Genomic DNA, 26,502 nt, shown 5'->3' with positions numbered 1-26,502 from the left:
CTTCATGAAAAAAACCTTTGCATCTCTGTGTCTCTAACAGTGATGGACTTAATTTTCAGGAAAGCTTTCTAGAATGCATATCAATGAAAGCTTTATCACAAAGGTTTTAATTTGTCGCCAGTCAGCTTAATTGGCTCTGGAAAACGATTTTTGATATCCAGCCTTTCTTCCCTGACCCAGTTCTTAAAAGTTTTAAGCTTTGGGGTTCCTGGGTGGATCAGTTGGTTAAACATCAGACTTCAGCTCAGGTCATGATCTCACGGTCTGTGGGTTCGAGCCCCGCGTCGGGCTCTGTGCTGACAGCTCAGACCCCACTTCAGATCCTCTGTCTCCCTTTCTCTCTGCCCTTTGCACGTGCTTTCTCTCTCTCTCTCTCTCTCTCTCTCAATAATAAAATAAACATTAAAGAAAAGTTTTTAACTTTTGCTAAATGCTCCTTTAGGATAAACCACATAAGCCCAAACTGATGTATTTCTGTTAGTTTTTGCTCGGCTTTCCCTGCTTAGGGTTTTCTTCTCACTTACCCCTTACTTCTTCCAGTGTGTGTGTGTGTGTGTGTGCGTATGTGTGTGCATGTGTTTTCTCTCACTACTTTACAACGTGCTGAAAATCCTCAGAGAACAGGGGCGCCTGGGTGGCTCAGTCGGTTGAGTGTCCACCTTGGGTTCAGGTCATGACTTCGCAGTTCGTGAGTTTGAGCCCCTTGTAGGGCTCTGTGCTGACAGCTCAGAGCCTGGAGCCTGCTTTGGATTCTGTGTCTCCCTCTCTCTGCCCCTTCCCCTGCTCATGCTCTGTCTCTCTCTGTCTCTCAAAACTGAATAAATGTTAAAAAAAAAAAATTGAAATCCTCAGAGAACAGAAGGTTTTACCACGCTGCAAATGTTGGTCACAAATTGAAGGATAAATATTTTTATGGTTTTTGTATGATTGTGACATGGTCCATCATGAGACCAGTAAACACGCCATGTTTGTTCACATAGTGCATTCCTCTTTGACCTTGATGTTTCATTATGAAAGCAGGAGGAAGTCAGTTTTGTAAACATCTAGCCAAGATCTAGCAAGAAAGCTCTTGCCTAAAGCCCTCTGACAGAGTTGCAACAGGAATTATAATCCAAAACTAACATTCTCCTGCAGTGTGTCTTGTACAGTTCAAGGAAAAAGTAACCTTAATTGGCTATTTCTGAGAGGGGGTTTAGACATAATTCAGAAGTGATATTTACTTGTAGAATTCTGAGATCCCTTCTCATTATAGCAATAAATGCCCTTAATGTGGTATCTACATAACTCTTGAGAACAACAAAAAAATCTTAAGAAACAAGAACAGAAAAACTTGACATTTTCTACCTTGTAAATAGTACTAAACTATAATTTATAATTCGCAAACTGTGGCTGTTCTTTACGTATTACATTATGCTTGGTGGTGAAATGCCACATAAAGGTTGCTTTAAACTCTAAATTATGTCAGTATAACAAAAGAGAGGTAGCATCTGTGTCTGGTTTATTTTCGACTTTGAGTTTGGGACTGTGGTCTGGGAGGAGAAGGTTTGCACCCCCTGATGGCGGCCAGCAGCTCCCCATGGCACTGGAGGTCAGCACGAACACAGGGGAGCGGGGCGAAAATTTTCGCCTCTTGCCCTTGTTGGCGAAAACACACTTGCTGTGTTTAAGCCATCGCTAATCTAGAGGTTGCTCGTTTAAAGTAAATTTAAGTGGTATTACCCCAGAAGAGATTACATAGGGGAAAAAAATTCTTGACACCTTCTTAAAATAATAGAGTAATGATGGAATATAACATTTCCAATATATTTTCAATCCAAATAATAGGTAAACATGAAAACATTTTGTTATGTGATTAACACAGTTTTACCACTTGAGGTAGCAACTGCTAAGTGCACACCTGTTTTCATTTTGCCTTAGTAGTAAGAGCCCCGGGTTTCCTTCACATGCTAAGGCAAACCCCTGAGCAAGAAGGAGACCTTTCACGCCCCTGCAACTACGTGTGCCCAAGTTCTGGCCAGTGGCGTGGAGGAGGCACAGTTGTTGGCTGGGACTTCATCAGTGGCTCTGAAAACTCAGCACTCGCTTGCCCTTCCTTCTGCCTGGTTCGCAGTCGTGATGACAAGGCTGCTGCAGCCCTCTTGGACCATGAGGTAACACGGAGGACAGAATGCATAGGGGGAGGGCAGCAAAGGAGGAACAGTAGGAACCTGGGTTCTGACTTCTTAGGGCAGCCATCTGTGGTCTTGATGCAGCCCTGAGAAAACTGCCCCAGACTTTGTGATTGACTTCTAAGGTTTCAAGGATGTGTAATAAAATTGTAGGTCTTGTGAAAGAGGCTGGATTGAACAGAGTGGACCGGGAAAAAGTTGAGGTAGCATCACATGACAGAGTCCTCACGGCCAGAGGATTTGCTCCCCACGTTCACATTAGCACCCGTCCTTCACACTTATGATTCGTTGGAAGAACGGAGTCTGGAAACTCAACACAGAATGACTAAGAGAACATACAGAACATGCATTCGAAAGCATGGTTGTTATTAAGTGTGCTAGATCACAATGTGAGCGGAAGCATCAGATTTTCCAGCGCAGCCCCAGAGGGCTGTGGGCCAAGTGGTCGACGTGGGGCCTGGGGAGGAGAGCTACAGGATGATCCTGGAACATTCCGTGGTCCTGGGCAACAAGAAGTCACCAAAGACTGTTATGGTCACATCAGAAGGACGCTAGAGCCAATTTCGTTAAGTTCCACCAGCCAAGGATGGGGTGGTCGACCGTCTATAAAGAAAGATAAGAACTGCATTGATTCTGATGCATCAGACATGTTAAAATCTGTAAAATTACGATGGTTCTCCAAGATTAAAAACTTAACTCATCACCTCTGGAGGATGCTAGGGAACCACCTTATTATTTTGAAAATTAGTAAGTAAAGGAAAAGACTCAACCAACTAAAAACTGCAGCCACACATTCATTTTTGTCCCGTTGATAGATTACAAGCAAAAGCAGCAAGACCAGACAGACTCCATTTTGAGTGTTTTCATCCTGTTATTTTTGTCTGTGGCTTCAGACGTGGCTCACAGCTGCCTGCTTCCAGGATACGAGTGCCGGGAGCAAATTATGTTCGGATGTGAACAAATCCTGGGTGCTTGCGGTTCCCGCTCTGTTGCTGACCTCCCTGCTTCGTCAGGTGGGGGCAGTGGCTCCCCGTTCTACCCCCCCCCCCCACACACACACACTGCCTGCCCCCCTGCTCACCGCTGGACTTATCAGTGACTTTACTAGAAGCTGTATTGTTCTGTGTTTGTTTATTTTAATCCTATGCTTAATGTCATGAAGGAGGAAGTGTAATTCATAGGTGACGGATTAGTTTTCTGCACATACACTCCCCCAGTGAATTCATTTTGTGTTAAATAATTAGGTAATTGGTGTGGTGCTGCGCTGAGCTTTGACTCCCCTGACGAGCACGAGTGTTTTGTCTAATTGTATTATGTCATATAGCTGTCCGTAAACAGAAGTACTTCCGAGCTGGCGTAGAATGTTGACATAAAAATACTCTCTATTTAGGGTGACTATCCCTGAGATACTGTTGGACATCTGAGATCCCTCACTGATCATGTGTAGCATTTTGTGTCATAATGCCCCGTGGTTTAGTAACCTCCACGTGCACGGCTCTTTGCTCAAAGCTGTTCATATTAACTGAGAAAGGCAAACCAAACAGGTCACGTCATTTTTATAAAGTTCGAGATCACAAATTTTATATGACTGGGAGGAGCACGGGGAAGTCGCCCCCAGCTCCACCCCAGTCTTTGCCGCAAACTGATTGCAGCATAGGAAACTGAGCTAGATAAGTTTTCACCAGATAGTTTTCCTAAAGACAGAATTTCCGTGGGAGTGAGTGAATTAAATAATGTATTTGTGTAACTATTTAAGAGTGCCTCTTTCAGCAAATGGTACTTGGAAAACTGGACAATCCACCTGCAAAAGAATGAAGCTGGACCCTTACCTTACACCACGTATTAGAATTAGCCCAAAATGGATCAAAGACCTTAATGTCAGTTTTGAAACTGTAAAACTCTTAGAAGAAAACAGTGGAAGAACTTTGTGACATTGGATTTGGCAATGATTTCTTGGATACAACACCAAAAGCACAGGCAATGTAAGAAAAAAAAATTGGATTTCATCAAAATTAAAATTAAAATTAAAAGCACTTTTGTGCCTCAAAGGACAGTCAACAGAGTGAAAAGGCAGTCCATGGAATGAGAAGAAATATTTGCAAATCATCTATCTGATAAACGGTTACTGTCCAGAATACATACGGAACCCCTTCATCTCAACAACAACAAAAAAACAACCCATTTAAAAAATGGGCGAAGGACTTAAATAGACGTTTCTCTGAAGAAGATACACAAATGGCCAATAAGCAGATGAAAAGAAGTTCAACCCGACTAGTTGTTAGGGAAATGTAAATCAAAAACCACAGCGAGGTACAATTTCACACCAGTTAGGATGGTTACCATCAAGCCCTCCCTCCCCCCTTCAAAAAAACCAACACCCCTGAAAATTGCAAATGTTGCTGAGAATGTGGAGAAATTGGAATCCTTGCACCCTGTTGATAAGAATGTAAAATGGTGCAGCTACCAGGAAAACGGTATGGCTGTTCCTCCAAAAAGTTAAACCTGGATTTACTGTATGGTCTAACAACTCTACCTCTGGGTATCTACCCAAAAGAATAAGAAAGCAGGGTCTCAAAGAGGTACTTGTGGCGCATGTGCATCGCAGCATTACTCTTGATAGTTGAAAGGTGGAAACGACCCAAGTGTCCATCACCGGGTCAGTGAATAAATAAGACGTCGTATTCATACAGTGGAATATTACTGAGCCTTAAAAGGAAGCGCGGACACGCCATAGCAGGGTGAGCCTGGAGCACGGTATGCTTTAGTGCAGTAAAACCAGACACAGAAGGACAAGCGGCCGTCATGGTACACTTACATGAGGTTCCTAGGGCAGATGGCTTGTGATGTCCCCCCAAAGGCTGAGTCTTAGATGCAGTGTTGGTGAGCCAAGGTGCGGGTTTTCCCAGCTCCTCTGATGCGTCATTTCCAGCAGGAACAGAAAGCCCCCTTCCCCTTGTCTTTTGACCCTCGTTCAGGCCACGACCTCCAGCAGATCGTTCTGGCCCTCGCCCATGTCACCGGGCAGAGCTTGAGTTATGTGCCGTTCAGCTCAGGGCAGTGGATGTGTTTTCTGGTCTTCGTTTCATTACTGTTCCTGTCTTTAATTTCTACAAAGCCCTCGTTCCCGGAGAACGATCCTCTGAATGAAATGAAATAACGAATGGGTGTAAGCTTGGCCGCCTTGCAAGACTCGAGTTTCGGTTGAATAACAAGTGCGGCGTTAGCAACGATCCCTGAAGCTCACATTTGTTAATTTTGACCAGTCTACATCAGACTTTCCACAGAACATGAAAGAGAATCATTTCCTAGTGTTGTGCTCATCATGAATACGATGTCCATACATTCTCATGAATCCATCTCATAAAAGTTCCCATCTGCTCCATGAGTAAATACTGGGTTGTATTATTGATATCTCTGTTCTCATCAGCTGCCATTGGAAACGCCATAGATAACTTGCCCTTTTCCCTGGTGCTTGTCCCGTGCGTTCTCAGACCTGTCTTTACCAGGCCAAGCAACGTCGCCGTTTATAGTTAGATTCAAGTTTGTCAATGCTTCATTTTTTTTCAGATGCACATTTCCTGCCTTATCGAGTAAAACACTTATAAACTCACCATCTCTAATTGAACAGTAGAAACAATAACTGTAGTCTACAGAAGCCCTACTCATTTTATTTACCCTCAAAACCAATCCTTATTGAAAATACCAGTCCTTTCCCAGTTCGTTGAGGTTTGTGTTTGTTTCTCTTTTTTTCTACGTCACCCACATTTTCTAAATAGCTGCACATGGTTCTTAACATAGTTGCTTAATAATATCTTCTTAAATTGTGTTCTTCCAATGCAGACATGCTTTGTTCGTTAAAAACGTAGGAAGATACTTCATTACTAAAGGGAAACATGCTTTCTGCAACTTGTGATCTTTATTTTTCATTGTGCCACTTTTGATTGAGGTGAGAATAAGAAAGATCTCGGTTTTCTTTTAAATTTTATTTATTTTGAGAGAGAGAGAGAGAGAGAGAGAGAGATGCACATGTGAGTGGGGAAGGGCAGAGAGAGAGAGAATCCCAAGCTGGCTCCAGGGGGTCAGTGCAGAGCCCCATGCGGGGCTTGACCTCACAAACCATGAGGGTGTGGCCCAAGCTGAATTCAAGAGTCGGATGCTCAACTGACTGAGCCACCCAGGCGCCCCTCCTTTCAAAGTTGTCTCCCAGAAAGCAGAGCTTGTCAGGCTAAAGTCCTGGCAACAGAGGAGAGGGGCTGTGGCCACATGGATGTGTTGTGTCTCAAATGGGCCTCCCGGTGGAAATCAGTTCCCACCTGAAACCTCCACCCATTTTTTAAATGTTGGCAACTAATACATAAAAATAAAATTCTAAACTTTGCGGGCCAAACAAAACACAGTGACCTCGTCTGGGTGGCAGGCCATCACCTTGCTTTTTCTCTGCAGCTTGACAGTCGCTCTGCTCCCCTGCTTCCTGGCCACCAGTGCCCTTGGGCAGCCCAGCGGCTGTCTTCAGAATGAGATTTATGGGAATCCTAACGTAGCTGCTTCCATATTCTTCTTGGTAGAAATGAAAGCTGCCGAATAAGGACATTACCTGTTTTTGCCCAGCCTTCTTTTTAACGAGATCCTGGCCTCGTCACTAGTAGGTAGCAGAGCAGAGCTCTAGATGGATCGGTGGGTAGTGCGCCAGGAGTGACTTGGACTCTCTACCAGCACCGAGTTGTCTCACGAAGATTTATCTAGCTTTATTTTTATTAAATTAAAATCAGTTTGCAGTTCGTTTACCGTCAGTGATTCCTTAAAAAGCACATGAGTTATGGGGCGCGTGGGTGGCTCAGTGGGTTAAGCATCCAACTTCAGCTCAGGTCATGACCTCACGGTTCGTGGGTTCGAGCCCTGCTGACAGCTCGGAGCCTGGAGCCTGCTTTGGATTTTGTGTCTCCCTCTCTCTCTCTGCCCCTCTCCTGCTCACACTCTGTCTCTCTCTTTCTATCTCTCTCAAAAATGAATATACATTAAAAAATTTTTAAAAAGAAGCACATGAGTTAGATTTCAGGCTTGGACAAGTTTTATCCAAAGTTAATGAAAGGTGCCCCACCTTATGGACCTGTCATCCCTCTGGGTGAAACGCGCTAAGGGACAGTATTGCTTGCCCACCGCTCTGTGTCGCAAGGCCCCTGAGGTGGTGATGTTTGTGGATTCGATTTGGGAACACAGCAGCTGCGTTACAAGGAATGAACAGAGCCAGAATCCCTTAATAATTACAGAAGGTACTCCAGTGCTTTTGGGGGGATTTTTAATTTTATAAACTAATTGCATTCTGCTTTGAAGTAGTTTTCTACGTACTAATTTTGACACGTAAGCTTCTGGCCCCGGTTTGTTTGATAAATGAAGAAGCGAAACACTGAAATGCTAAGACTACAAGGTGCGAAATCATTGCCCGCATTTCCCCCATTCTCTCCGCAGGGGGGACGCAGCGCCTGCCGCGCGCTATCGGGATGTCGCTGGCCAAAGAGCTCATCTTCTCTGCCCGCGTGCTCGATGGCCAAGAAGCCAAAGCAGTGGGCTTGATCAGCCACGTTCTAGAACAGAACCAGGAGGGGGACGCCGCGTACCGCAAGGCCTTGGACCTAGCAAGAGAGTTTTTACCTCAGGTACTTCTAATTGCATTTCCGTTTTCTCTCTGTTTAAATAACTTTATAGCAAATTGACGCAACAGCCCTCTCACGTGCCTGGGATCGCCTTGTCCCGCGTGCCAAGTAGAAGAGTACGTGGTGGCCTTAAAACCGGAAACGATTCGCCGCACATGAAGAGCCTTCGGAATTCAAGTTCGAGATGTGAAGAGAAAGGGGGGCCCGTACTGTGGCCGCGCCCCGACGACGCGTCCCACGCACGTCGGCACCTGTGCCGGAACCTACTGGCGGCTTCTGAGCTGCGCCGTGTACCTGGACGGATGGGGGGAAGCCCGTGGGGACACACGTGCCGGGGAGACCGCGGCCGAGCACGGCAGCGTGGACCGCCCTGGCCGCGGCCGGGTCGGGGCGGGGGGCCCGTACCGCGGCGGCCGTGCGTCTCCCCGGGCGCCGCGTGTGGCGAGTCCTCCCCGCGCTGAAGGCTGCGAGCCCGGAGCAGTGCGCGTGCGCGTGCGCTCGCAAAGGACGGCGCCGACGCGTCGCGTGGCCGACGAGTCGCGTCGGCCGCCGCGTCGCGTCGCGGGGCTCGTTCTGGGTGGCTCCGTTCCTTCTCTCCCGTGTGTCTCTCGCGGACGCCTCGCTTCTGAAATCGCGGATGAGAGGACTTTTGCTGTGTAAGCGGTTCGTGATTTGCCGTCTCCCTAGTGCGGTTTCAAGTTTGGCAGCCCCCTCGCCGCCACCGCAGGCACGATCACTTCCTCTCCAGCTGCGCCGCTTGACGCGGACAGGTTGCGGAAGCTGTTTCGGGGGCCGCGGATCCTTCCGGGAATCTCGGGAAGCCTCCCTCCGGAGAGATGCGTCTTCCTCCCGCCTTGGCTCAGAGCTTCGCCTCCCGTTTCGGAGGGCGGTGCCGGAGTGGCCCGTGGCCAGACGAACGCCCGGGTCTGCCGGGTCGCCCTCTGGAGCCACCCCGCCTGCCGGGGACCCTTCCCTGCTTCTCACTTAGCTGGCCGTGGGCTCTGCCGGGACGGGGCCCCCGCGTCGTCTGCTCCCCGTGTGAGGAACACGCAGCCCCACACTCGCAGTTGAGAGAGAGCAGATAGAGACTTTCAGTGCTTTAAGGGAAAAACGAAAAGGCTCTCACTGAAACCTTGGTATTAAAGCTCTAACACCAACCCACGTGTGCGCTGAAACAAGGGGTGTGGTTAAGAAAGGTCAAGGTCGTGGTGTCCTTCCTGCTCTGCCCTTCACAGCCTCTTCTGCTCATTGCACAGCGGTGCTCAGCTCCCTCCCTCGGCGGCTCTGTGCCTCAGGGCTCGTCTCCTGCCGCCCCACCCCTGCCCACGCCTCTCCTGCCCGAGGGCACCGCCTCCCCACCCGCCATCTGACCGCGTGGCGGACCGGGGGTCCTCACCCTCTGTCCCTTTCCTGCGAAGGACGTGCCTCTGAGGACTTTTTCCTTGGGCCAAGGGAGATGCTGCGTGGTCCAGAAAACGTGTAACTGGACGATATGCAAAAGTTACAGAGCAAAATTTGAGGGACGATACTCTTCACGTTTGGTTTTTGTCACTGAATGATGAGTCTTCCAGATAATTGGACAGCCTCTCTCAAATTAGAATTTCCGTTTGATTTCTGTATTGGGCGTCACTTCCGTTTTCCTGTTTGAGAAAAAAGATGTCCAGAAGAAGTGCTGGTGTTGTATTTTGAAAGAAGCCAGTTAAATAAGCATTATCATCTACTAGCCTTTCCATTTTCCTGTCTCTCCAGTTTAGGCAACCTTGCTGCCCAGAGTGTGCTCTGTAGACGAGCAGCCCCGGCGTCCCTCAGAAGCACGTCCCCAGCCCCTGCTGGGCTTTCACAGGGGGCTGGGGGTTTGTGCGCACGGAAGTCGGACAAGCACCCGGTCGGGGTCAGCGGCTAGATACCAGGGAGTAGAGAAGGTCTCACAGACGGGAGCACCCTGCTTAAAACAACAACAGAAAGGGTTGACAACCTTAAAGAAAACGGTCCTAGTGTGTGTTCCACACGTGCAAGTCACATCGTCAGGAATTCTGAGATACTTGTCCGAGCCTTGAAAACCTGTGGCCTCTGAAGAAGATGATTAATGAGCATGTGACTTCGGAAGGGGATTCAGACGGGTTAAAGGTGACCATTGAAGGCCCTGCGAGGGGAAAGCGACCTTTGCCATGCCTCGTGCCGTTATTTGTTCATTTATGGGTGTCCCCTGTTGCGCCTGGTATTTAGAGCCCATTTTGCATTTTAATTCAAAAGACACTTCTAACTCATCACCCACGAACAGTTTTGAGGAATTTCAAATGTGATCAAACAGCTAAATTCCGTCTGGCGCGTTGTGGTTTTCAAAAACGACAAGAGTTAACGTTCTCCTCACAAAGGACACCTGGTCCTTCCCTCCGTGACCTTCCCTCGTCCTGAAGGACTTCTCTGGGCTGTCAGCTTCCGCGTGGTGTGGGGAACTTGCCTGGAGGGCACGTCATCGTCACGCTGGGTCACAGGTGCCCGCGGAGCTCCGGTGTGGAGCCAGTGTCCGGCACGGGTGCTGACGGGAGCCTCCCCTGCAGCCCGCGCTCCCGTCGTGCACCCGGGGCCGTGGTGTTTCGTCGCCTCTTCCTTGCCCTACCTCACCTGTTGGGAGCTTCGCCGGAGAATGGTCAGCCCCCTCCTGGGCACACGGCCCCTGCTGGCCTGCAGGCATGTACAGTTGTCCAGGCAGCAGACTTGTGCCAAGGCCCGAAGGAAATCCCCCCGTTAACCGTCTTATAGCTTTTGTTGCATCTTTGCCACGGGCCCAGCGATGGGAATTTCTGAATTTTACTGAGCTGTACAACATACTTTGCATAAATAGTAATGAAAATCTGTTTCTTTAATTGAATTTTAGGGACCTGTTGCGATGAGAGTGGCAAAATTAGCAATTAATCAAGGGATGGAGGTAAGTGCCTTGCTGCTTGAGATTGCTATTGGAGTTGGTGGTGGAGACTTAATTCTGTTTATTTGTTAATGTTGTAAATCCAGCTATTTCAATGCTACCGTTACCGTAAGCTACCGAGGGTATTTTTAGCTATATTATCGATTTTGTTCTGCCTTAGCTGTTGCCGATCCAGTATCTTCATCACAGAATTAGGGAATTTCACTCATGTCCTGCAGCTTGTGACATGCTGGCTGTTTTTGCCATTCGGCGAAGAGACAGATTTATTGGCTAGTGGCTCATACGAGACCAAAAGAAAAGGGTATCCTGTGTATTCTCAACACCAGTGCTGCATGATGAGAAAGCATTCTAGGAACAACTCCCAAGCTCAGAGCGGAGCCTGGCTCTCTTTACCTATGATTTCTCAACGTGCTTTGTGCAAGGATCCCTCATTAACAAGGCAAGACTTTGGAGCGTCCTGGGGTTACCCTGGGGAGGCGGCTTCCCGGGAGTGGAGGCCCCAGGCCAGGAGAGAAGCAGGCAGGGCAAGGAAGCAATGCAGGTGCCTGTTTACAGCAGGCGTTCGTTGCAATAGATGTTTGGGCTAAATTACGGAATTGTGAAGAAAGAAAGATACTTCTTTCTTGCAGACTCAGAGACCACCATGTCTCTCTGGGCTTCGTAGCCATAAAAAAGAGATTGAATTTGTTAGCAATAAACACAACGGAAAAAATTTCCCGAGTGTTTGGTTTTTAAGACTTCTTGCATAATCATAACAATACTAATAGCAGATGCCTTCTCGTGCTGGACCATGCCAGGGTGCTGTATAAAGCCTTCCCCTAGATTAGCTTATTTAATTCTCCCAGTACCCCCACCTGGTAGATGCTGTGGTGAGTCTCTTGTTCAGATGTGCCTGAGGCACAGAGAGCTTATCACCTAACTTACCCAAGGCTACACAGCTCCTACACGGTAGAGTCAGAATTTGAACCCAGGCAGCCTGGTTCCAGAATTCTTATAATGGTCATACTTTTGATTTGTCGTCTTACATCAATTCTGTTCTTTTGGAAAAGCGTTACTAGTTTGAATTTATATGGAGTGTTCCAGATTTTAAAAAATAATTCCTGCTGAAATTATATTATGTTTTTATTCTCAGGTTGATTTAGTAACAGGATTAGCCATAGAAGAAGCTTGTTATGCTCAGGTATGTAATACAGCCACTAATTCAGTGAGGACACCTCTTACAAATTCTCTGTACCTTCTGCATGAGTCAGATGAATTGTCTCTCTGAACAAGATTACACTCCTGCCCCTTTCAAAACCATAAAAATGGGTCGAAATTAGCTGTGTTTGCTGTTTGACTATTACCAGCTCTTATCCCTGATTCCATTCCATTTACTAATGTCTCTTGTTTACGTAATTTTAAAAACTCTTAATTAAGTTAGTATCACTCATACTGTAGATGTCTCTCTGGCTCACGTATTTTGTGGAGATGGATTTGAACCCTCACTCTCATGTAGACAGGTGGGAGGCAGGCAGTGGAGCGAACATGGGCCTGCTGGGGAACATCAGTGTGTGAGATGCATTGTTTCTGAGCCTTCCTTCCTGCCCACTGACAGTGCCCTGATTCACTGTATGCAGTTTTCTGTTCCATACACAAATTAGTAGGGCTTTGTATAGAGGAACAAATCTTCCTTTCCTCTCCTTTCCTCTCCTTTCCTCTCCTTTCCTCTCCTTTCCTCTCCTCTCCTCTCCTCTCCTCTCCTCTCCTTTCCTCTCCTCTCCTCTCCTCTCCTTTCCTCCCCTCCCCTCCCCTCCCCTCCCCTCCCCTCCCCTCCCCTTCCTAAAAGATGTAGCTTTGTGTAGGGCATCTAAAGTAGCAAAAGAATTTTGTTGTGCCTTTAGTGAGAATTTGAAATTGCTTCACCTCCCATTTAATCATGGCAGTGTCATAAATTAGGAGGGATAGATAGAGTGTTCCTCTATGCCTGGTCTCTGTATAAATTACCACCTGTTGATGCACATGGTGGTGCTGGTGATGAGCGTGCCATGAATGAAGTAAATTGCACACTTACAAATAGCCTTAGCATCTGGAGAAAACTTTTTTAAGCATATTTGGCCACAAATCACACCTTACAAAATGTAAGGGAACAGTAATCCTAAACATTCCGTCAAATCACAGTGGAATTAAACTGGAAATCATAACAAGAGGATAGCTGGGAAATCACATCTATTAATGGTGGGATTAATCTTTTTAATGCACGCTAGACAACATACTTCTAAATAACACGTGTCAAAGTCTCAAGAGGAATTAAAAAATATTTTGAATTAAATCAAAATGAAAATACAGTACCAGACTTTGTGGGAATTTATCAAAAATACTGCTTACACCAGCATTTTAGCATCGAATGCATGTATGAGAGAAGAAAGATCTAAAATTAATAATAACTTTGCACTTCAGGAAAGTAGAAAAAGGAGAGCAAATAGAATTCAAAGTAAGTAGAAGAAAAGGAATAACAAGCTTTAGAACAGATATCAATGAAACTGAAAATAGAAAAACAGAAGGAAAAAACCCAACAAAACAAAAAATTGGTAATTGTAAAGATCTGTAAAATTGATAAACTTCTAGGCAGGCCAACCAAGGAAGAGAGAAGATAAAAATTACCCATATCAGAAATACAAGAAGGGCCACCTGAAGGGCCATCCCTAGTGATCCCATGGACATTGAGAGAATAAGAAAGGAATACTGTGAAAAACTCTGTGCCCACAGATTTGATGACCTAGATGAGACGGACCACTTCCTTGGAAGACACAACATACGAAAACTCACACGAGGAGAAATTGATAATCTGAATAGCCCTATGCTTGTTAAAGAAATTAAATCAGTAATTAATAAACTTCCAAAATAGGAAGCACCAGACCCAGTTTCTCGAGTGAATTCTACCAAACATTTGAGGTAGAAATTATATGAGTTTTTAATGATCTTTCCCAGAAGATAGAAGAAGAAACAACCCTTCCTAATTCATTCTGAGGCCAGTATTACCCTGATAATCAGAACCCAACATTGCAAGAAAGGAAAACCACAGACCTTTATCTCTCATGAATGTAGATGTAAAAATTCTCAACAAAATATTAGCAAATCGAATCCAGCAATGTATAAAAGCAATTGTATCCCACAACCAAATGAGATTTTTTTTCTAGATGTGGAAGCCAGGTAACACTGAAATCACTGTAATCCATTATATCAAAGCCTAAACAGGAAAATCACATGATCGTATCAACAGATCGGGGTGGGGGGAAGCATGTGACAAAATCCAGCACCCATTTGTAGTGAAAACTCAGCAAACTGTGATTAGACAGGAGCTTCCTCACTTCATAAGAACTTCTACAAAAGAACCTACAGCTAACATCATACTGAATGAGCAAGAATAGGGCAAGGGCATCCCTCTCACGTGTCCTTTTCAACATCTGCTAGAAATCATGGCTAATGTAGGAAGATGAGAAAAAGGAAATAAATATATACAGATTGGGAAGGAAGAAACAAAACTTCATAGAAGACATGATTGTCCATGTGGGACATCCCAAAGAATCAACAACAACAAGAACAAAACAGTCATAAGTAGTTAGACCAACATTGCATGATAGAAGTTTAATAAGCAAAAGTCAGTTGCTTTACCTATATACCAGCAACGAAGAATTAGAATTTGAAATTAAAAGCATAACGTCATTTACCTTAGCACAAAAAAAAAAATGCAAAATACTTAAGTGTAAATTTAAAACAAAGTACAAGGTTTATAGGAGGAAAACTACAAAACTGGTGAAAGAAATCAAGATCTAAGTAAATAGATACCCCATGTTCATGGATAGTAAGACTCATTACGAAGAAATCACTTCTTCCCAACTTTATTTATAGATTCAGTGCAATCCCGATAAAAATAAGCAAGTCTGTATTGACAAACCAGTTCTAAAGCTTTTATGAAAAGTTCAAAGACTTAGATGAGCCAACCCAGTATTGAAGAAGAACAAAGTTGGAGGACTGACACTACCTGACTCCAAGACTTACTGTAAAGCTACAATAATCAAGACAGTTTGGAGTTGGCAAAAGAACAGGTAAATGGATCAGTGGAACAGAATAAGGAGTCCAGAGTGTATTCATATAAAATAGTTATATAAGTGGACTCCTAGAAAGTAAAATGATCTTTCGGGCACCTGGGTGGCTCAGTTAAGCGTCCAACTTCGGCTTGGGTCATGATCTCACAGTTCATAGATTTGAGCCTCACATCAGGCTTTGTGCTAACAGCTCACAGCCTGCTTCAGAAACCCTGTCCCCCACCCCTATCTCTGCCCCTCCCGTACTCGTTCTCTGTCTCAAAAATAAATAAACAAAATAAAATGATCTTTGACAAAAGAGCAAAGGCAATTCAGTGGGGGAAAAGATAGTCTTGAAAACAAACAGTACTGAAGCAGATGGACATTGAGCTACAAAAAGATGAACCTGGACACCGACGTCACAACCTTCACAAAAATTAACTCAAAGTGGGCCATAGACCCAATGTCTTCAAGATCACCTAGAAAATGTAGGTGTATTTGGGTTTGGCGATCGCTTTTTTAAGATACAACACCAAAAGTATAATATCTGTGAAAGAAAAAATTAATGTTTGATTTTATTAAAATTACCAACTTCCACTCTGCAAAAGACACTGTGAAGAGAGCAGGAAGAGATCCTCACGGCTGCCTGATAAAGGACTCGTGTCCAATACATACAAGGAACTTTTAGCACTCAACAGTATGAAAATAACCCATTAAAAAGTGGGGGAAAGATCTGAACAGACACCTCACCAAAGTAGATACATGGATGGCAGATAAGCATAGAACATGCTCCACATTGTGTGTCATTAAGAAATGCAAATACAGGAGCACCTGGGGGGCTTGGTTGGTTAGGCCTCTGACTTGGGCTGAGGTCATGATCTCACAGTTTGTGGGGTTGAGCCCCGCGTCAGGCTCTGTGCTGACAGCTCAAAGCCTGGAACCTGCTTCGGATTCTGTGGCTCCCTCTCTCTCCGCCCCTCCACCGCTCACACTCTGTCTCTCCCTCAAAAATAAATAAACTGCAAAAGAAAAAAGAAATGCAAGTACAAACAAAATACCAATTTGCCCATCTCTTAAGAGCTAAGTGGAATCTTCCCACATGACCCAGCAATCGTACGACTGTGTATTTACCCGAGTGAGTTGAACCTTACATCTGCACAAAAGTCTGCACTGTTTTAGCAGCTTTATTCAGAATTTCCAAACTTGGAAGCAGCCAAGGTGAATGGATAAACTAAGGTGCATCCATACACTGGTGTCTTATTCAGCGATAAAAGGAAATGATCTGTCCTGCCACCAAAAGACACGAAAGAGCCTCAGCCTCATACTGCTCAGTGAAGGACTTCCGTCGAGAAAGGTCGCATACGACAGGATTCCAAGTCTGTGACCTTCTGGAGAAGGCAGCGAAGGGCCGGGATGAGTGTGCTTAGGGCAGGTCAGCTGTTCTGTATGATCCTGTAGTGGTGGGTATGTGACTGTGCTTTGTGAAAATCCAGCACAGAAGCAGCACAGCGGCCCGTGGAAACTGGACTGTAGGGAATAATACTGGATCAGTACTGGTTCCTCAGTTGTGACACATAGACCCCGGGGGCTTGAAGGAAGTGTATGGGAGGCTGACCTTTCTGCTCAATGTTTTGTAAACCTAAAACTATGTAAAAGATAAGGCCTGTTGGTTTTTTTAATGTACATTTGAAATGAGGGTGGGGGGCATATTTGGAAAATGAATGGTCAATTTGGTAACAGAATCCTTCAAATGATTAGTAGGATTCAAATTTTAGATTATTTTCTGGTTTTTGTTTTGTTTTTTTTACATAAAGCTTGTTCAACGTTTACAGTTTTTCTTTTTTGGTTTAGGTAACATAATGTTTTGTCTCTCTAGACTATTTCAACAAAAGACAGGCTTGAAGGTCTTCTTGCTTTTAAAGAGAAAAGGTCCCCTCGCTATAAAGGAGAATAGAAGAAACAAACCTTTCAAATGCCACTGTAAGACGTGTACTTCTGGAAGTATCTTTCAGATCCACATTTGCCTCAGCACCTGGAATCCCACTGACCAAAGTGAAGAACGCGCCCTCCGTCTAGTGAATTAGGCATCTGGAGCGGACCCATCTGTGTACTTTGTTCAAACGTGTCTCATGTCATATTCATTCAGGTTTATAAAGCTAGTAGTCTGCGCTGTCAGAAACTGATTCAAAGTTAGGTACACAGTTTTAAATATTTCCTGCATACGAGGCTTTCTGTTCTTAATTTTTTAATGTGAATAATTTCTATATTGCACACTCTAGGAAATAATATTGATTGTATGTCTACTGTGCTGCAATACGAAATAAAATTATTTCTATATACCAAAAAATGTGAAGTCATACCAAATAAAGTTTCTAAGGGAATGTGTATACACGCACACATACATGCATCTCTGACTGGAAGAGGAATTGATAGGTTCTCTGAGTGAAAATTACCAAATATAAATAAAATCGGTGAAAAGAAAACCTGGGAATTTCTCTCTTACCCCATTCTTTCTGAATTGAATACATCATCGCGTGTTGGCTTTTAGAGGAAACCAGCTTTCCACGCCCATTCTGTGAGGTGACCTCTTGAGTCTTAGAATGCAGTGCGGATGGTGGGAAGGTAACCCGGTCAGAGACGGGGGCCCAAGGCCTCGTGAGGCGCACTGGAGGCTTGGCGGTGGCGCCCTTGGACGACCGCCCCGGAAGAGGGCCCCATCCACCAGTCTCACTGGGGGACAGAGCCGTGCCGCCGGGGCCGGGCTGTCCTAAGGGGCCTGCGGCCGTGGAGTGTGAGTGTTTCCCACCCCCGGCTCTTGCGCATCTGGTTTCAGTGAGGAAGGAGGTGAACACGGCCACCCCGTCTCCCGCTTCTAACCGCTGGCCAGGCAAAGTGAGTAGATTCGGAGGGGCTCGGGGGCACGTCTGAGCGGACAGCCTCGCCGGGGGAGGGGGCAGGTACCATGTGTGCAGGGCACAGTGAGCTGTAGAATTCAGTGTGTGGTGCAGGGGGAACGTTCCAGCTCCCTAAACAGATTCCGGCCAGCTTTCTTTTGTACGTTATCAAACCAGGCTGCCTTCCCCGAGCCTGTGTCCGGGCCCGAGGCTGGCAGCACCGGGAAGGCCCCGCTTTCCCAGGACGGGCACCGCATGATGACCGGACCATGGTGGTGCCCCACTGTCCTCCCTGATCCCACACCCGTGCTCTGTTGCTGTCGAGTGCGGTTGGCTGCGTGGGTGACCGCCTGTCCTGTGCATTCCCACGCTCAGCACCGATGCTTCCTTGCTCTTGGGAAGCGCATCGACTTTGAAAGTTTTATTATTATTTTTCATTTTGCGAAACTGAACTCTCCTCCTCCATTTGAAAAGCCTTGAGATAGGCGAGCGTGGACTTGCCGCGTGCCAGAGCCTACCCGGCCAGGCTTTGGCCGTCCCCACTCTCCGTGTCCTGGTGCCGAAGGACAGCGCGATGTTCTCTGTCACCTGTGCGGCTGGCCCTGCACGTTTGGGGGCAGCGCTCAGCCGGTTGGCCTCGTGTGATGGGGGCGTAGTAAATTCCACGTTCGGCCCTGGCGATTGTATCCAGCGAGGTGCACGCTTTGTTTTCTGATAAAGTTGCGCCGCTCACTTCATGCAGGATAATTTGCAAGTAAAGTACTGTTCCTTATTTTCTTAAGATTTCAGGACCGAGTTGTTCTGCCCGTGACACGTTCAAATGCCAGTTCATTTTCATGGAGCGGGAAATAATTACGTGAATGGCGAAAATATCAAGCGTGTGCCGAATGACTGGTCTCTCCCCACGGATGCGTGGTCTACTGCTGATTGAGCACCATTTAATTTCCTGCAAGTTCGGATGAAGTCACCAGAGCGGATCTGAAAGCAAAGAGCTCCTCCCCTTGTGACTGCAGAGATCACAGACTCATGTATCAGAGCGAGGGGAAAGTGCCCACTTGTCTGCGAAGTTCGCCTTTCCTGTGGTCTTTCTTTCGGCAGAGCTAGGGTGGTCCTGACGCTGTGCCCGAGTCCGGTGGCTGCTCGAGGGGGCTGCCCCCCACGGGGCGGACTGCTGCCCACGTTGTCCTCCGGCACGCAGAGCGTTTGCGCGGCCTTACTCAGAACCACGGCAAGCTGACACACGCTGGCGACGTGGTGACGATCCCCAATGTCCTGATGAAGATGAAGAAGACCTGGGGGGAGGGTGGTTAACTGAGCACAGTCCCCGTTCAGGGGAAAAGCATTTCACATCATCTCAGAGCAGGAGACACACTGGTTTTCAAGGACGCTTGTGCTGGTTAATCTATAACCTTTCTGGGAAAGAAGAGGCCTCGCGAGTCACAGAAGCTGGGAGACAAGGAAAGTTGCAATAATGGCCCAAAGAAAACGCAGATTGTCTTGACTCATTTCTGGGAGTTAACGGATCATTTCAAATTCATTAAAAACTAGACGGTTTTCCTTGGTCCTTTTTCCCCCCTCCTCTTCTGGCTGTCAAAATGGCTTGTCACAGAGTATCACTTTTCTGGCCACTTTTCTTAGAGCTTTGTAGGTAGGTGGACCCAAGTAGCTGGGTGTTGCTCACAGATGCCATGCTCCACGGGAAATGCTTGTGTCTCGTGCGGGCTTGTTGGTGGCGGGCCATTGACCCTTTGTGTCCCTGGACCATGGCTCTCTCTTGTGATAGGTCCTACAGTCGCTCTGATCCGGGGTCTGAAACTCCTGGCAGGCAGACGCTTTCTCGTATTTAATTGTGCTATTGTATTTCTTCGTCCACCCACCAAGTTAACTATTAATGTATGTGTAGGTCAGCGTTATTGGGCTTTATCAAAACGGCAATGAAATCAATTTCTTATATTACAGAATAACTGTACATTTGTCCCGAAAGAAAAACTACAGCATTTAAAAGTTCCTTGGTAATGTTTTGGTAAAATGGGGACCATTTTTCCGCATTGATGACACAGGCTGTATACAGACTGTGCTTGGAGGTGTTTCGGGTGTTAGGGATTGAACCCTCTGCTCAAAATACCTGTGGGTCCCAGGCCCTGAAAACCCACCATCCCTTTGGACTTTCGGAGTCCTTGGCTTTGGGAGACCCCCCCCCCCAACAGATCCTTAGAGGGCAGGCTCCCCACCCTCAAGCATGTGGTTTGGGGCATCTATTTTTCAGGTGCATTCTCCAGGCAGTAAGAGAGCAGGGTGCCCGGCAGGGGGCATTGAGGTTGCCAAGGACAGCCCAAGACGCGGAGCTCGAGCTGTTGGGGCCAGCCCCCATCGTCCTGTTCCTGCAGCGCGAGGCCAAGAAGACAAGGTAGGAGGAGGCCATCCTCAGTGAGCTGACTGTCCCCTGTGGGGCAGCAGAGTGAGCTCAGCCACCAGCTTGTCTGTCCCATTTTCAAGTGTGTGTTGCCTGTTTTGGTTGGAGGGAACACGGACAAGATCACTGCAGATGTGAATACGGACAAGATGAGGGAATTTGGGCTGGTCGTTAGGGTTAATGACCACCGCGTGTGAGGCCCCAAAGCTCTGCGGCTGTTCCCGTGCTGGGTTTACTCTCCAGAGCCCCCCAGAGGGAGAGTTCGGGTGACTCCCGGGGGTCAGAACCTGGAGCACAGAGTGAATGCAGGAGGGCAGTGGGGTCGGGAGCTCTCCCCCTACCCCCCACTGCCGGGTCCCATAGCTGCCTGTTCGCAGCCAGCGCCTAGAGACCCTTGGGAACGGGTTTGCCCCTTGGCGGGCCGAGAAAGTGGAGGGCTGGATCAGTGGCAGGCGCCATGCCCAGAGCCCCAAAGTCTCATCACTGCGCTCTGGCGGGACATGGGGCCGGCCATGGTGCTGGGAGCGGGGCATTGCCTCCCTCAGCCGGCGACCAGAGCGTGAGTTTGGGGACTCGTGGTTTGTGTGATACTCACCAAAAAACGAAGCCCGTGTGGCTCGAGAGTCCCCCATACTCTTGGGGCAGTGTGGCGAGCACCTCGCTCTGCTCTGCACTCTCACTCACCCAAAGCCCCGCGTTCAGTGCGAGCGTCACGGGTTCGCTCTGCGTTTCTAGAGAGCATCCAGGAGCCCTTTGACCAGGTTTCTTAGAAGGTCAGTGAGGAGACCCACCTCAGGCAAAGCATCTCGTCATCTGAGTCTGCTGGCTCATTTGTAGAGGGCTGTTCCGTGGTGCTCGTGACCGGTTGTGCACACAGATCGGACGTGTCTGCCTAGGAGCGGGAGAGCCGTCTTCCACGGCTGTGCTGGCACCTTGTTTCACGTTTCAGAAGAGCCGTGCTGGGACAAGGCAGGGGGCTCGGGGACGATTCAGAAACGTGGCGTTCACCCTGGGAAAGGGGAGTCGGGGACAGCTGGGAGACGCACAGTGTGAATCTGGCCCCGGTGACACTTCTCCTGGAGGCCCTGCGCCGTCCACATGAGGCTGAGGACTGCGGTCAGCAGGGGAAGCCGCTTGGGCTCTTCCGGGCCTAGGAGTTGCCCCGACCCCTGCGGCTGAAGCAGAAGCAGAAAGCGAGCAGTCCCGGCAGGGCCGTAAGAGCACGAGGCGGGGCAGAGGACAGCTCTCCTAACGTGGCCGTGCTGTGTCCCCGGCGTCACCCGGATCGCGCCCCTTCTGCTGACGCAGGCTGAGGACGTGGGAGGTACACGGCTGCCCAGTGCCGCTCGCTGCCGTGTTCGCGGTACCAGTGTTGAGGGCGGGGGGGGGGTGGGGGGGGGCGGGTTCTCATGCCCGATCGGCCCTCCCCAGGCTGCCTGGCTGCACCCCGCCATTACAGAGGAGAGGCCGGGAGGGGTGTGACCAGACCAGGAACAGAGCAGGCTCCCCGCGGGGCCGCCGCCCGCACCTCGCTGCCGACACGCAGCCCTGACGCGCGGCCCGGGAGACCACCGTGTGACACGTTCATCACATGCGGCGAGCCCGCGGCGCAGAGTGGGATCGAAGGCCGCCGAGGGGAGTCGCGAAATCACCGCGGCATCCCCCGAGGCTCGGGGCCAGACTCCCGTCGCCGTGATGTTCACAGGCAAAGGGTTCAGAGGAATTTGAAGGCGGGCGAGTGCACTTTCCTGACCTTTTCAAAAATAGGCCACTTTCACTTCCAGCCTCCCAGCCCAGTTGAATGAAACCTTTGTGCAATTTACAGAAAGTGAAGCGCGGGTCTGTGAGCCGGAGAAGCTCAGACTCCTCACGGCCTCTCCTGCACTGAGTCACATTTCTTCTGAGTTGTCTGTTAACACTTGCCTGAAACACACTTTCTCTGAAGCTCAGAACTTGCTCACAGGCGGCCCTCATCTGAGTGCTTTAAAAATACAAGAAACGTGTGACGCGCCATTCAAGACAGGAAATGACAGACCACATGCGGCCTGGTGCAAAGATGCTCCGGTTATGGTGAGATGATATTGGTGGGAGTTGTCAGGGGCTCCTCCGTTGGATGCTTACGGAACACCAGCCGAGGTCTGCACACAACGTGAAAAGGCACTTTCTCTGAGTCCGGTCTTTGTGGGGAGTATGCGTGGCATGAGACTGTCAGTCCACCCTTTTATACACGAACAGTTTGGGGGCGGTCAGTTAAGTGTCCGACTCTTGATTCCTGCTCAGGTCATGATCTCATAGTTCTTGAGTTCGAGCCCCACGCCGGGCGCAGTGTGAAGGCTGCTTAGGATTTGGTGTCTCCCGATCTCTCTCTTTCAACATAAATAAATAAACTTAAAAAAAAGACAAACAGTTTTATCCAGGCCCGTCCACTGTGCTGGTACTTCTGAGGTGAAGTAGAGTGGGTGACTTCTCACACACTGTGTGCATATTTTTTACAGATTTTTAAAAAATTGTTATTCAACATTTTATCTGTTTTTGAGAGACAGAGACAGAGTGTGAGCTGGGAAGGGGCAGAGAGAGAGAGAGAGACACAGAATCTGAAGCAAGCTCCAGGCTCCCAGCTGTCAGCACAGAGCCCAGCGTGGGGCTCGAACCCATGAACCATGAGACCATGACCTGAGCCAAAGTCGGATGCTTACCCGAGCCAGGCGCCCCATGCTATGTGCATATTTAAAAATGACTGCAGGTAGAGGGGTGCCTGGATGGCTCAGTCAGTTAAGAGTCTGACTCTTGGTTTCAACTCAGGTCGTGATCTCACAGTTAGTGGGTTTGAGCCCCGCTTCGGGCTCTATGCTGACGTTGCAGACCCTGCTTGGGATTCTCTCTTTCCTTCTCTCTCTGCTCCTTCCGTACACACTGTCTCCCTCTCTCACTCTCAAAATAAATAAACTTAAAAAAAAAAAAACCAAATATTTGCATGTAGAGATAGGAAAATTTGTGTTGAGTTTCTTATAAAATTCAACAGAACTGACATTTTTAATTGTATCCAGTCTCCCCCAAGGATAAGCTAGTCTTGGAAAGTGAATGTGAGGAGGAAAGTCATGGTCAAGGGAACCAGGAAAAAGAACAGAGTCCTGGCCTGAGACAGACGGGTCCTACCTCTCTTGCCCCATGACCTCCAGCAGATACAGAATAAAGGTCACATCCGTAAGAAAAATGACCTCCTCTAGTCGATTTGTCACCCCTGAGAGCAGAGTTCTCCAAAGCTGTTGTCACCTGGGGAAGTTACGTGTCGATGCCTTTGGGGCTCTATTTCATAACTTTTGAATTGGTTCTGGGATTGGAGCCCTGACATCAGAGTTGAGGGACAAGACACCTTTGTGGGTTTTGTGGGGATTCTGTTTTATTTTGTTTTTTAACGTATAATTTACATACCAAAGGAGTCGCCCTTTAAGCTGCACAGTTCAGCCGTCTTCATTTCTTCACAGAGTTGTACAACCATGACCACTGTTTAATGCCAGAATATTTTCATCAGCCCCCAAAGCGGCCCTGTACTCATTAGCGGTCTGTCCCTTGCCACCAACTTCTGGCAACCACTCAGCTGCTTTCTGTCTCTGGATTCACCCGCTTAAGACATTTTACCTAAACGGGTTTATACAATATGTAGCCTGTGACGTCTGATGCTTTTTTTCGCTCGGCGTTATGTTTTCAAGGCTCATCCATGGTGTGGTACGCATTGCCCCTTCGTCCTTTTTGTGGCTGAAGATACTCCATTGTGTGGACATGCTACAGTTTTGTTAACCCACTCATCGGTTGATGAACTTTTAGGTGGCTTCCACTCTTCGGCTATTACGGACGCTGCTCTTGTGAACATGCACGTACAGTATTTGTGGGGGTTTATTTTACCATTTCTCTTGGGTGTTCACCCAGGAGCTGAAGTAGTGCTGGGTCACACAACAACTTTATGTTTAACTTTTCAAGGAACTGCTAAACTGGTTTCCAAAATCATGCACCATTTTACCGTCCCATTGGCAATACGTAAACGTTCCCATTTCTCAACATCCTCAGCAGCACTTGTTCTTGCCTTTTTTTTTTTTAATCTTAAAAAATTTTACGTGTGAGGTGGAGAGAGAGCGAGCCAGGGAGAGGGGCCGAGGGAGAGAGAGAATCTTAAGCAGGCTCCACACTCAGCATGGAGCTTGACACGGGGCTCGATCCCGCGGCCCTGGGATCATGACCTGAGCCGGAATGAAGAGTCAGTTGCTCAACAGACTGAGCCACCCAGGTGCCCCGTGTCAATGACTAATGGTGTTCAAGATCTTTGCGTGTGGTTGTCGGCTATTTGTATATCTTTTGGAGAAATGTCTATTCAGACCTTCTGTCTGGTTTTAATTAGGTTCCCATTTTTTTATTGCGTTGTAACTGTCCTTTATATATTCTGGATACAAGTCATTCCAGATACAAATTATCTTAGTGGATATATGATTTATAAATCTTTCCTCCTGTGGGCTGTCTTTTCACTTTTTTGATGGTGTCCCTTGAAGCACTAACGTTTTAAATTTTGACGAAGCCAAGTTTATCTGTTTTTTCCCTTGTGCATTGTGCTTTTGGTGTCCTAAGAAACTATTCCCCAACCCAAGGTGATAAAGATGTGTTTTTGTCTAAGCATTTTATAGTTTTCAGTTTTTACATTTAGGTTTTTGATCCATTTTGGTTAATTTGTATATATGGTGTGAGGTGGGGTCCAACTTCCTCCTTTTGCTTGTGGAAATCCAGTTGTCCCAGGATTGTTTGTTGAAAAAACTATTCTTTCTTCTCTTGTATTATCTTGGTAACAGATTTATTTCAAAACTCTTAATTCTGCTCCATTGTCTCTCCTTATTGTGATTTGATCATGCAGTTGTTATTTTTTATTCTATTGATACAGTTATTACATTAATTGATTTTTCTTTTTTAAATTTTTTAATGTTTATTTTTGAGAGAGAGAGAGAGAGAGAGAGAGAGGGGCGGGGGGGAAACTCAAGTGGGGGAGGGGCAGAGAGAGACGGAGACACAGAATGTGCAGCAGGCTCCAGGCTCGGAGCTGTCAGCACAGAGGTCGACTCGGGGCTTGAACCCAGGAGCCGTGAGATCATGACCTGAGCCAAAGTTGGATGCTTCACCAACTGAGCCACCCAAGTGCCCCCACATGAATTGATTTTTAGATATTAGGCCAACCTTGCACTCGTAAGATAAATTGCTTGGTCATGGTGTATATTCATTTTTGCTGGATGTGGCTTACTAATATTATGCTCAGGATTTATGGGTTTAGGTTTAGAAGGAATATTATTGTGTAGTTTTCTTTCTTGTGATGTCTTTCTTCAGTTTCGGTATCAGGGTAATACCGGTTTCTCAGAACATTTCGGAAGTCTTTTTTTTTTTTTTTTAACAAAAGTGTTTGTGTAGGATTGATGTTAATTCTACTCTAATGGTTCGGTGAAATTTATCCGTGAAACCGTCTGGACCTGGGCTTTCCTGTGTTGGAAATGCTTTGATTGTGAATTTACCCTCATGTTTTACCTCAGTACAGACCTTCTATTTCTTCTTGAGTCAGTTTCAATATTCTCTTTCTTTTTAGGAATTTTAAATTTCATGTAGGTTATGTCATTTCACATACAATTTTTCACCATCCTTACTTCTATAAGATCGGTAGCAGTTTTCCCCCCTTTCATTCCTGATTTTAGTATTTCAGGCTCCTTCCTTTTTGTCTTTGTTCATCCCGCTCGATTTACCTGTTCCGTTGCTTTTCAGCGAATCGGCTTTTCATTTTGTTGTGTTTTTTTCTCTATTATTTTTCTGTCCTCTTTTTCCTTTATTTTTAGTCTAATCTTTATTATTTCCTTCCTTCTACTTACTTCAGCTGTCGTTTCCTCTTGGTTTTCTAATTTCTAAGGTAGAATGTTACGTTATTTGATTTGAGGTCTTTTTCATGTCGGCACATATCATGCACATGTCTCTCCGAGCACGCTTTACTTGCATCCCGTAAGTTTTGATATGTTTGTGGAAAAGAGTTAATTAACATGACAGGTCTGAATTACTATTCTTGGGAAAGACTGGTTGCAAGATGGGCCCCTGGCCTACATTTGGAAACTTACATTTGGGGGAATTCCCACCATTTCCAGAACTGGTAAGAGTTATGCCTACACTGTACAGACAATATGGCTTATGCTTTCCTTTTCGGAATATGGGATTTGGATTTTCGCCAAGCAGAGTATGCCTGCACGTCTAGCCCCAGCAGAAGCCCTGGGCCCTGAGTCTCTAATGAGATATTGGTGACACTTACACTTCTGGTTATACTTTGTTGCTGGAGGAATTTAACTCCTCCTGTGTTACTCCACTGGGAGAGGACC

General features: G+C 47.0%; 1 protein-coding gene across 6 annotated transcripts in view; it reads left to right on the top strand.

Annotated features, from left to right (window-relative positions):
• The window catches only part of AUH (AU RNA binding methylglutaconyl-CoA hydratase), a 353,212-nt gene that overhangs the window by 144,371 nt on the left and 182,339 nt on the right, over window positions 1–26,502 (top strand). For 3 of the 6 annotated variants that reach the window (XM_043567032.1, XM_043567028.1, XM_043567029.1), the window contains 4 exons: window positions 7,635–7,822; window positions 10,698–10,748; window positions 11,878–11,925; window positions 19,970–20,110. In XM_043567032.1, coding sequence (XP_043422967.1) covers window positions 7,667–7,822; window positions 10,698–10,748; window positions 11,878–11,925; window positions 19,970–20,110 — 396 coding nt within the window. In that variant the 5' untranslated portion in view covers window positions 7,635–7,666. Of the gene's footprint in view, window positions 1–1,917; window positions 2,151–7,634; window positions 7,823–10,697; window positions 10,749–11,877; window positions 11,926–16,660; window positions 17,301–19,969; window positions 20,111–26,502 lie in introns of those variants that run through there. The other 3 variants (XM_043567031.1, XM_043567030.1, XM_043567033.1) reach the window with 3 other exon arrangements.

The sequence above is a fragment of the Prionailurus bengalensis genome, chromosome D4, assembly GCF_016509475.1.
Source record: "Prionailurus bengalensis isolate Pbe53 chromosome D4, Fcat_Pben_1.1_paternal_pri, whole genome shotgun sequence".
NCBI classification, from domain to species: domain Eukaryota; kingdom Metazoa; phylum Chordata; class Mammalia; order Carnivora; family Felidae; genus Prionailurus; species Prionailurus bengalensis.
This window is presented reverse-complemented; position numbering and strand designations above follow the sequence as displayed.